Raw genomic sequence first — 12,068 nt, 5'->3', positions numbered from 1 at the left:
ACTGAATCCCCACTTTCATATGGCGGCTTAGTGAAAGCTCAGTTGGAGCACGGTTCATGGAGACACGTCGCTGCTGCGCAGGAGCTGCGACTCTGTGCTGCATCGGCATTTACTGAACATCAGCACGCACACAATGCAATCCGATTACACTGACGCATTCATAGGGAAAAGACTCCACTGGACCTGCGAGCAGCCAACTGTCCTGATGGCACCTGTGTGTGAGCCTTAGTGTGTGTGTGTGTGTGTGGGGGGGGTCTGGTGGAGCCAGAAGCAGTCAGAGAGTCACCAGGCTGAGGAGAAGAGAGGAAAGAGGGAAGGTCAGCACCACCGCATGCCACAGACAGACTGACGATACTTCTACTGGGCTCCGCGCCGGGGCCCTGGCTGTAATTACACCACGCGCACGCACACACACACACACACACACACACACACACACACACATTCATGCATGCACACACACCGTTACCAGACAGACTGAGAAAGGTTCCCGGCTCAGAACGGATATTTACAACCATTTCTAGAAGGGATGTGAACCTAAAACGCCGACCTGTCACACAGGAAATCGCTAAATAACAGAAATGAAACAGGAAATAGTCAGCACGTGCACACGTGAATTTGACGTGTGACGCCAGACGTGTGTGCTGATATTTGTGTGAGGTTTAAGCGTCTGTGCACGGGAGCGTTATCAAGTTGACATATTGGATCCGAAATTGGATCCCTAAAACACCCTTTTAAGCTGTAAGATGCCGAGGCCGCACCGTGACGTATGTCTGAGTAGTCAGATTCAGAGGCCACTCACACAAACATGGATTTTTACAAATTTCCGTTTTAAAAGGAACAATTGTATTGTCTGAGCTTTTCGACCGGCCGGGTCAAAGGTTAAATAAAGTCAGCGAGTTCATGAGCACAAACCTCAATTGTGATCTTGTTTTTGATCCCAACAGACTGACACCAGCACAGTCTTGGTATCAAAAGCTCCTTGTTGATCTGCTTGGCCAGGCTCTCCCTCTCTCTCTCTCTCTCTCTCTCTCTCTCTCCCTCTCTCTCTCTCTCTCTCTCTCTCTCTCTCTCTTTCTGCCTTTATTGGAGTGTGGCTGCTGATAGTGTAAAGCCTTTGTCTGCCCCCTTGCATGTAGAAAGTATCTGTTGTAATAACTGTAATAACATGATTAGGGTTAGAATAAGAGGTGGTAACAGACTTGGAGTGTTGTTTTCATAGTTCATGAAAACTAGAAACAGCCCATTTCAAATTGTTTTTTTTTTAGTAATCATTCATTTCTTAGGCGTTTCTTAAGAGGTGCTGCAGTTCAACTTCAAGGCCCTTGTCAGTCATTGGGTTATGCTGTCTGCTTCTAAACTCCCTCGCACACGTTCATTAGAGGGTCATTCATTAAAAAGAGATGGCTTGCGGTGTCAGTTGGGTTGAATGGGTGTTCCCAAAAAAACCTTAATCCTTGATTGAGACATAAGCAGCTAGAGGTGAAGGTCGAAGGGGGAAGTAGGCCTTTTTTATTCCGCAGCTCTTCAACCATAGCACCACAATTTCTCAGTCTTCATAAGACCCCCCCCCCCCCCCCCATCCACCCTCCCCCCCCCCTCGCCCACCTCCCAGCCCGGTTCCATTTCCCCGTGGAGAAAGGCAGACGCTCCTGTTTACTCGTGGCTCCAGGGTCTTGTGGCTGCCGATTAGCAAACCGATGTGAGTCAACATCTGGTACATCCCTTGGACAAACTATCTCACTGAGCGCACACTCAGCCTGTTGTCAAACCTCCCCCCCCCCAACCCCCCCACCCGTCTCCCCCGTCCCCCCTTTCCGTCCGGTTCCCAAGCAGCCAGGCACCCCCCCCGGGCGGCAGTGCGCGCTCACACGCGGGCGAGACATTTCCCAAAGCCTTCCCAGTCCTCCTGGCATCTCGGACGGGCCGTCACCGTCTTGCCCTCCTGCGTGTTCCACAAACATACCACGGGGGCCAGAGGGCAGGCGGGGCCAGCGCCGCCCGCTTGTCGACACGCTTGATTGGGGGGGGGGGGGGGGATCAGGGGCGGTCGGGGCTCCCTCGGGGTCGCGACACACCGATCGTTCCGTGGTGATCATTTGACCATCGTCCCGTCCGGGAGGCGGTGGATTTCAGTGCGGGGGGGGGGCTACCGCCATCTGAATCGCTTCCGCAGGCCGGCGGAGACTCCGTCGTAGAATTTCCCTTCCCTTTGTTTTTATTACCTAGTGCCAGTCTATGAAAGTATCTTGGCTCTAGACTCAACAGAACACACATGCCGCGGAGAGGGTCGGGCAAGGGAACATCTGTTGTGGTCGGTGGCTGTGGGCAAACGGGTTTCATTTCGACAAGATGGCCTGTGGCACCACAATGGCTTAGTGGTTGGGAGAATGACCGAATTGCCAGTACTTGTGGTCAGGGTTTACCTAAGTTGGACAAAGCTTCTGAAAGACACGCGCTCACATCTCACATTAAACCACTCTGTAGTTAGGGATATAAAAAAGGGTATGTAAATTGGTCTTGACACATTTTGTGTTTCAAAAGTGGAGCTGTAACCTTTTCATTCCAAACTGTGACTTTATTCCACTGTCGTTACTTTTCCATTTATCATCTTGTGCAAAACCCGCGAGCGCTGGAAGCGACGTCACAACAGCGAGCACGGCGAGTGAGATGGACGCAGCGCGGCAGCGGTGACCTCACTGATGAGAACGTAGATCAGAACGACGGACCGAACCTCGAGGAGTCGACGTTAACCGTCCAAGTGAACCGTGATTTGCCGTATGTTCCACTATCACAGCTCCCATCTGACGTGGCGTTCATTCAAACACCGCTTGATGTCTTCAACCCTCCAAACCGGTCCAGAGGAATGCGGCTCGCTGGTCAGCCTGAAGACGTTTGTGTGTTCTGGTGAATAAAGCGCAGGCCTTTAGGTCTTAAAGTGGCTTTTTATCCTCCCCCCCCCCCTTCCATTCCCCGTCTCTGTCTGTCCCGCTCTCTCCGTCTCTCTTCCTCTCTTGGCTGTTGTGCCACCGTGGAGAAGGCAACAGTGACCCTATTGTGAACAGTGGGAATTGGGCGGCGGGCCAATGATGTCATCCCGCCGTAGGGAAGACCAGGGGGAACGCCCTCCTGGCCTTCGGAATGCACTATTTTTTCCTGTTGTTTCCCGGAAGGCGGTGATCAATTTAATTCCCCATCGGTCCCCGGGGAGGGTGGAGGAGGGGAGGAGGGAGGGCAGGAGGAGGAGGAGGAGGAGGAGGAGATGCAGGGAGCAGAAAAGAGATCGGGCACTCGAACAAACAAGACCGAAAGAAGAGGGGATAGACGATCCGAGCTGTTGGGAGTTTGCTTTTAGCTTCAGACTTTGCAAGTTGTCACAAAGCGGGAATCACTCCGGGTGTCCTGCAGCCCCCCCCCCCCCCCCCCCCAATTAAAAGTATCTGAGCACCGTTACAGAAGAACGGGATTGATTCATGACGACAGAGGGGGCAAAGGCTTACGGAACGTAACTCCACAGGCCCAACACAATAACTCTGAGTAGGACCTTCTCAGTAGGACCTTTCTATTTGCACCGCTGAACGTTTCTGCAAAGAGCTGAAGGGTGATTCCATTTATCCATTTTAATCACCCATGGTAGCGGCATGAACGTTGGGATGTTGGTTGGTCCGATGGTGGAATTGACGGTTGGTGGTTCCCTCCTCCCGAAAACACCTCGACTACCACTACTACATCGGATCGGCATTGCACTTCACTCGGACACTCATGGTCCCCAAAGAACCATCCTACGAATCGTGGCGATTGCCAACATTTTCTTGCAGTGCCAACAGTAGGTCTAAAGCCTTTTTTGGCTCAAATATCTCAACGCAGGATGGACTGCCAATATGGTACAGACATTCATGTTGCCATCAAATCGCAAAGCCGAGGGCCGCCTGCGATCGAATCACTATCGATCACAGCTTGTGTCATTACGAGTGGAATGCCACGGGAGAAACAAAGGATGCGAGGGCCACGCTCAGATTGGCTTCAGATTGCACATGAGAGTGTTGTGGCGTCCTTTGAATAACAGCAACAAGCTATTTACTATGTGCTCTATTCTTTTCTTCTCGCTGTCGTCAGGAGGAGACGGGGAAATATCACTTTGATGCTGTTTACTGGGTATTTGGCAAAAATGTTTTATGATGAATTTTAGGGGAGAGAAAAAAAATAGTGTAGAGGGGGCTTCAAAAGTAGCGTTAACGGGAGACAGATTTTTGAAATGCTTCCCAACCCATCTGCTTTGAGTTAAGGCTAAGAGACAGAGTCAAATATGGAGGAGAGAGAAGAGGGGAGTAAAACTGGAGAAGAAGGCGAGGGCAGCAGGGAACAGAGAGATTATGGACAGGCAGCGGTAAAAAGCTATCATTTGCATTTGGTCTGTTTTGAATTATTGAGGCATGGGGTGTACGCATGCAAGACGATAAGTATCTATCCAGTCATCCCAAAGATACAATAAGTTGATCTTGTTTTTCATAGCTATTACAACAAGATATTTAAATGGGCCGAGGGACTGGATTTCACCAGAAACAAATATGCTGTGGTTCCAATCTGAGGGCTCTTGGAATTGTTTTGTTCAAGTGTTGACAATTTCAGAAAACTTGTGACGGCTCCCGTTGGTCCTGAAATCTTTCCGTCTGCCAAAGAGCCAACAGCGAGTTTTACTCTGAAGACGTCCATTCCAAATGGCCCCATCCCCTTGCCCAATTCCCCAACTTTACTTATTAGCGTACGATTAGCTCATTCAGCGCTAGCCTGCGCACGATAAGAAAGGCAACAACAAAAAAATGTTCGCAGTCCACCTCTGAGCCTCCTCTTGCTTCCTCCCGCCTCCGCTCTGCGAGCTGTCCGTCTCCATCCACCCCCCCCGTGCCATTCTACCAGTCCCCAGTGGGCACAGCCAGCCAGTCTGGCCAGGCCCACCCCTTGCTGTGCCCCTGCCCTGGATAAGCCTGAACCTTGGGTAGAGGCCTTTGTGTGGAACCGTGGGGGTGTTATAGTGTGTGCGTGTGTTTGTGTATGTGTTACGTGTCGGTGTGTATGTGTGTATAGCATTCACGGCAGTAGAGGAGAAGGGGGTCCTATCCGTGCCTAAGGGCTGCCCCCCAACGCACCCTCACCGTGCGCTCTATTGAGACCTAAGGGAGCGTGAACAATCACTGCAAAACCAAAGAGCTAAGTCCCCTTGTTATACAAGCCCAGTTTTCAGCACCAGCCCCACCTTTCTCTCCTCCGCGGTGTGTCCCACCCCCATCGCAGCACCGCGGCCCCACTCGTCAGAGGTCGACGGGCTTCGTTAAAGCGAGCCGGGGTCCTTTTATGGCGTTATTTAATTAGCCATTCCACAGCAAACTGTCATCCGGCACCACCAACTCCCCCCTCACCCCCATCCTCTTCTCTTTGCCTCTCTCCTGCCTCCGCCGCCACTTACTCAACATCATCACCACCAGCGCCCCCTCCCCACTGTGCTGACCGGTCCCCTCCTCTGTCCCCTCCTTGTCTTTATCTCCGGTAATTAGCCTGGGATGGGGGGTGGACCTCATTGCTTGGTTGCTGGACAGTATTAGTGCTTGAGACGAGGAAGAAGGGAGGTGTCCCTCCCTGCAGGGGAGGGGGGGTTCTGTCTCAGTCCAGCACGCCAAGACCTGTGGAGGGAGACAATGGAAATTGCCGGTTCTACAGTAACCAGCTCAGCCTCGCTGTCCACGCTGCCCACTGAGCTCCGTCTACACTGGCACCCTAATCATTAACCGCAGTACGACCGTCTGCAGGGTCGAGGGGTCGAGGGTGATTCACCGACAGGATGCACACGACGGATGCCAACCGTCTCATTGTGCCTGGTATTATGATTCTAAAAAAGCCATTTACTTCATTTTGGCAAAATGGATCCCACTTTGGTTTGTTAGCTCTTTGATCTTTGAGGAAATTCTACTGGGCTGCAGCATAACTATGTATGGGTGCACATTCCTTCCACACGCACTCAAACATGAGCAGTCAAACATGGAGAGTGTTCCCCTTGCTGCGGGGGCCACAGCGCGCTGAATCGACGCCCTCTAGTGACCGCCACAAAAGAGAAGCACAATGACAGGTCGAAGTGACCAATAAACCTGTTCAGCCTTAACTGCAGGATCATCGAGTCAGTGTCAAACTATCAGGAAACATCAGGTCTGACTTTAATAAACTAATAATGGTAATAAAAGCATGTATTATTCATACAATCATTTTATTTGAATATCAGTTTGCTATAAACAAAAAAATAAAAAACATGAACTTTACAGTCAATAAATGAAACTTGAAATATTTTACGTGGTATTAGAAGACGGAACATCGTTCAAACTAAAGTAGTTCCAGCGCGGCCTAATGACTGCATAGCATGGGAAAAGGTACTGCTTAGTTACCGATGGCCATTTATAGCCCTTAATTACTCGCCTATTTTGTGACCCCTGAGTTCAACTGGCCAATTCCTGTGTGCACCCAAATGCTGACGAACAAAGGTGGAATGCGAAGCCCCTTTTCCTTTAGACAAGTTACTAAACGTTTCCCATCAATTTCACGGGAATGTTCGGGCCAGGGAAACTCTTGTGAACACGTCAGCTGTGTATTGACAGCGTATTGAAGCCATTAGTGCATCACGGACACTCCGGTGTGTGCGTGAGAGGGACCTCGGGCGTCCTGTGATATAATAACAGCGTTGGTGTTGTGGAACATCACACTTTAATACGAGGTAAACCTGGTGCTTTAGGACCCGGTTGATCCTTGTGATCGCTGCTGATATTTTCCACGTTGTGAGGGGAGGGAGCGGGGGTGTGTGTGTGGGGGGAGGGGGAGGGGGGCGCTGTCAATCATAGTGAAAGTGGCCGGGGTGGGCAGGCCCCTCTGACACTTGGTGCCGTCGGAGGGGGATATTTAACTTGGGACTGAGCAGCGCTCGCTACAGACACACTGACACACACACAGTGTGCCGACGCAAAGGAACGCTCCAGCGCCAAGTCTCTCAGACTCCTGAAGTAGGAGCGACTCAGTAGGAGCTTCTGTGGCAGCTATCAAAGGCGCAGAGAAGGTTCCCTCGGGAATCGAACCCGGACAACAACAAAAAAAAAACACCGCTCCGGGTTGTGGATTGTCCTGTCATGCAGCGACAGTGGGACCCGGAGCTTTTCTGAGAGGATTCAGCATCGCACCGCCCGGCGAAAGGAACTCTGAACTTGCAACGTGTGCTGGCTTTGTGCAGCTGGCATCGACGCCACAAACCGATCGCAGAGCCGAGGTGTCTGTGGGAATACTGCGGCGTTGCGACGTGCATGTAAAACTGCAGCCAAACTGCAATTCGGGACCCCATCTTGTGGAGCGGCGCATGGCTGTTCGTTCATAGGCTGAGTTTGCGTCCCAACCGCGGCGCGTTTTTCCTTCAAAGTCCGTGGACATCAGAGATGTGCACATAGACCGACGGCTGGAATATCACAAGGGGGCTCACTGCACAGAACGTTTCCTCAGTCCATGGATGGTGCACCCCGGGACCTTGTCAAAGCCGTGAGCTTCGGGCGACGTTAAGAGAAGCCACGTTTTTTAAAAGCCGTGCGTAATAATACCACCGGCTGAGGCATCCCTCACTGCCGGGCGCGTGACATTTCGAACTTGGTGAAGTGCTCTTTTGGACGCCCTCCTCTCGCGGGACGCTGCGGATCTATTCTGTCTCTTTAGAAAACACTCCATTCCATGCAGCTCTCGCCTCGGCCGCTGTCATCCAGCGTAGACAGTTCGTCGTGGCTTCGAGTCCCCGGGGTAACCATGACAACCGAAAGAAACCCAAAGTGAATCCCAGGGAGCGGGCAGAGGCCGGACACAGCGTCAATAGAGTTCCCCCCCCCCCCCCCCCCCGTTTTGTTCCGTGCTCATTTTCTTGTGCAGACCGGACACTTATTTCGCGAAGCAGGGCACCGCTCGGCGCCGCAGAGTTGCGTCAGCGGGCAAACTGCGCTGCGTGTCATTCAAACCCGACGTGGTCTATTAAAAGTAGCCGCCTTGCTGGTGAGTGAACTTCTACCATTTATGAAGCCCCGCGCCAGTCCCTGCAGACAACACAGTGACCGGGAAAAGAATTGAACGCCACCACAACGCGAGATAAAACCGGTGCGTAAAACAGGAGGAACTATGGGCCTCTCACAAACGCTGCTCTTTTACGTGCTGGTGTGCGTCCACCTTGGAGTTTCCCAGCATTACCTTCGCCTCCGTCCATCGCCCAGCGACCACCTCCCCGTGCCGGACCTCAAGGAGGACCCCGATCCGGAGTACGACCCCAGGGAGCAGGACTTGGCCGAGAGGACTCTGAGGAAAAAGCTCGGCAGTAACTTTGACCCCAACTTCATGTCCATCACCTCGCCCATGCTGGTGAACCTCTCCGCGTCAGACAATCAGGTGAAGATGCAGGGGCCCATGCCTAACGAGATTAAAAAGCTGGACCTTACAGAGACCCCCTATGGAAAGCGGGTGAAAGTGGGCAAGAAAGCCCGCAGGAAATTTCTGCAGTGGCTGTGGACCTATACGCACTGCCCCGTGGTGCACACCTGGAAGGATTTGGGCGTGAGGTTCTGGCCACGTTACATCAAGGAGGGAAACTGTTTCTCTGAGCGCTCGTGCTCCTTCCCCGAGGGGATGTCTTGCAAACCCGTCAAGTCAATCAACAAGATTTTCCTCCGGTGGTATTGTCAGGGGTTTCTAAGACAGAAATACTGTACGTGGATACAAGTGCAATACCCGATCATCTCAGAGTGCAAGTGTTCGTGCTGATTTTCTCTAAGGACGTAGTGGAGGTCGAGGGGGAGTGGACTGGAAATGCGGTTTCTATTGCACTGTTAACTCTCTACAGAGGTGGGCACCATAGCAAATCTATTTTTTTATATAGCATTTTAAGTGAAATACCAACATTGTACATATTTAAGAAAAATGCAGCTATTTTTTCTAATTGAACAAGGACCATATTTTATTCTCAACCCTGAAACGTGTTTTTTGGGGGGAACACGAGCACTTCATAAGGAAGAGCTTTTTTTTGGATATTTTTTATGAGACATTGAAGATGCAATGCATATGCTACACCTCTCCAAGAGGTGAACCTTTCTTCAACTGAACATTGATGCTGACTGTTATTTCACTGCAATGCTGCCTAGAGTTTTTGTATAATATTAATATCAATAATAATTAAATTGTAAAAAAAAAAGTTGAGGTTAAAAATATATATAAAGGCGTGAACTCAGCTTTTTTTGGAATACATAGTATTGTAGGAATAAAAAAATCTGTACGTTTTATTTATTATTTTAACGATTGTGAGTATAGAGCATAAGGAAAGAGAATAGCAGAGTATACCAGAAAAAAATATGGGAGATGTCTACTTGAATATTTCTAAAAACAAACAAAAAAACCAATAAAATCAATAAAAAAAATAAAACATATCAGTGTACATGTTATGTCTACACGTTTTAGCAATAAAGTCTATCATTTCAACGTGTATTAGTGTCGAGCAATGTTGCTTACAACGAGTGTCTCTATCCAGGGGGCGTGTGCGCTGTAAAAAATACCATCTGACCACGTTGTCTCATTCAGTCAGAAAAGCCTTCACTGCAAAGAGAAAGTTTGACCTAAAACCAGAGCTCCAAAATCGGCCAAAAGTTTGGCCACTAATTGCCACACCGATGTCATGTGATTCTTTGAAAACGTGAGTTTTTTTTTTTTTTGTGACTTTGGAACCAGGTGCAAACGGTCGCGCTGCAGTCGGCACGGTGAGTGCGGCCCGAGAGAGGAGCTGATTTACGACGCAATGCGCAACGCATACCTCGAGCGCCTCCAAAGAACTGCCATTCATTTGTCCCAGCCAGAAGGAGGGGGAGGAGGGCGGGGGGGGGCTAGCGCGCGCGCTTTCGTCTCCCCTTGTCTGCGCACGTGCTCGTTTTTTTTCTTTCTTCCCGGGGCTGCGAGGTGTTAAACATAATGGGTAGAATATGATTCAGACATTTCAAACACGGTCAGATGATGAAATGGCGAGCGTCCGTGCGCAAGTCGGGGGGTGGGAGGGGGCGGGGGGGGGGGGGGGGGGCGTCTGGGGGTCTGCGCGCCTTGCTCTGGAAGCTGCGCACAAGTTCCACTGAGGTATTTGTATAGAGGTGGACTGGAGCAGACCGGCGCCTATTCAAGTCTGACCGCCCCGGAGAGAGGAAGAAAAAAAAAACACAAAGCCCATAAAACAATGGTCAACTGTTTTTGACGTTAGCAGACTATTAATTGGAGAGGCGGGCTGTGCGCTGTCTGCAAGGCAGAGAGATATGGCCAATTAAACCCACTGGAGACGCGCAGGGAAGTCAACAGTGAAAGGAAAGCGAGGAGTAATTTGCTTTAAGTAGGGCGGGGGCGGGGGGGGGGGGGGTTATGGTGTTTGTATTATTCTATAAGTGCAATCAACGTCTTACAACAGAGACGCGACGGCATGTCTGAAAGCTAAAAGCAGCTGAGCGGGATTCTTTTTTTTGGGGGGGGGGGAGTTGGATTTGACACTTGCTGCCCGATTATTGTGACAGAGCCACTGCAGGGATTCGGTAAGCAGCGTGCCAAAGGAGGAGGAGGAGGAGGAGGAGGAAGAGGAGAGGGAGCGGGAGCAGGGGGAGGGAGGGAGGGGGGGGGGCGGCTTTCCTTACTGTCAGCTTCTTTCTTGATGATGTCTCGGGGTTTTTTAGAAAAGTGCGTCTCTGACTCGTCGGCGCCACTCAGCCGCCCCCTCTCGACTGCGCAGAATGAGGCGCTTTGGGAAACAGTAACCCTTTCAGGCTCTGCCCGGAGAGTATTTTAGAAGCGTGTGAAAGGCAATACGCCGCCCCGGCTCCAGCCAGTGAGGAGCGCACCTTTCAGAAGCAGACCCCCGCCAGCCAGTCAGATCAGCGGTTCTCAACGTGGGGTGCGGGGACCTCCAGGGAGCGCAGGGGGGTCCTCGGAACAATAATGAATCGATCGTTACTTAATTCACCATAAGTGCCCTTATTTTGTGAGTATTAACGCTAGAATATTCTCAGTGAGATGTCTGTGGCACAATTATCTGTTTGAATTAAGGTCCAACACTTTGTTGTTTTGCCTTTCAACAAAATACAAATGTTAGACATGTTGGATTAGGGCACACATATTAAATGACATATTCTGAGATTAATACTTTACAACTCCAACCCCCGTGGCTATTTGCTCAAAATCCAGCTTCAAATCCAACTGTAGATACGCCAAACGAAGGCCAGAAACCTTCTGAATGCAGAACACAGGTGTAGATTCAATGTGGACCTTGGTTCTGTTCTTATAGCAGAAAATGCCCGTCCTTTAAATGAGCAACTGTCAGAGACTCTTCCTCCCTTCATGCAAAATGACCAATGCGAGTGTGACACAACTTCAGCCTACTCACAAAATCCATGCTGTCATTCATCCATCAATCAACCATGGTGACACAACTCAGTCGAGGTAAATTCACAATCCTCACTGGACAGGCTTTTGATTTCCACGTTACGCTGAGAAAAACAAGAGAATGTCTCCCCTTCACATGACGAATCAGAGCATTCTGCATCCCCGTCAACATCCGTCACACATTCATCGGCATAAACAAATTGGGCTAAAATGACCACGCAATAATAAACACAATTAGGCATCATTGGAAGCTCCGTATACGTACATCTAATCCGTCATCGGGTCAACAGCACATGTCAGGATGACCAAATAAAGGCCTGGAGACAATTAGGGTGGAGATGATGAGGCTCTGTCTCCTAGTACATAGTACATGCTTTGCACACAATCGGCCGCGCACGCACACACACACACACACAAGCTTTTCCGCCGCGCGCTGTTTAGCGGACCGACAGACAGACAGAGACAAGGGTCTGTGGCTGTAAGAAAGGCCCAAACCCCACGGTAGTAAAAGCCAGTGAGTCAGCAGCGCTGAGGTTATTGATGATGACAGGGTATTAGACGGAGCACTGAGGGGAGGGAGGACACACACACACACACACACACACACA

The 12,068-nt window shown here is 50.5% G+C and overlaps 1 protein-coding gene across 1 annotated transcript; it reads left to right on the top strand.

The window, feature by feature from the left end:
- Positions 1 to 6,919: 6,919 nt before the first annotated feature.
- nog2 (noggin 2) lies at positions 6,920 to 9,552 on the top strand. Its single transcript, XM_037463397.2, has one exon. It carries the CDS (start codon positions 8,185 to 8,187, stop codon positions 8,818 to 8,820), a length of 636 nt encoding a protein of 211 aa, XP_037319294.1. The 5' UTR covers positions 6,920 to 8,184; the 3' UTR covers positions 8,821 to 9,552.
- The last annotated feature ends 2,516 nt before the right edge of the window (positions 9,553 to 12,068 follow it).

This window comes from Pungitius pungitius, chromosome 21, assembly GCF_949316345.1.
Source record: "Pungitius pungitius chromosome 21, fPunPun2.1, whole genome shotgun sequence".
Taxonomy (NCBI): domain Eukaryota; kingdom Metazoa; phylum Chordata; class Actinopteri; order Perciformes; family Gasterosteidae; genus Pungitius; species Pungitius pungitius.
This window is presented reverse-complemented; position numbering and strand designations above follow the sequence as displayed.

Coding starts and splice junctions, on each gene's coding strand:
- nog2 (XM_037463397.2), top strand. CDS start 8,185: ATGGGCCTCTCACAAACGCTGCTCTTTTACGTGCTGGTGTGCGTCCAC.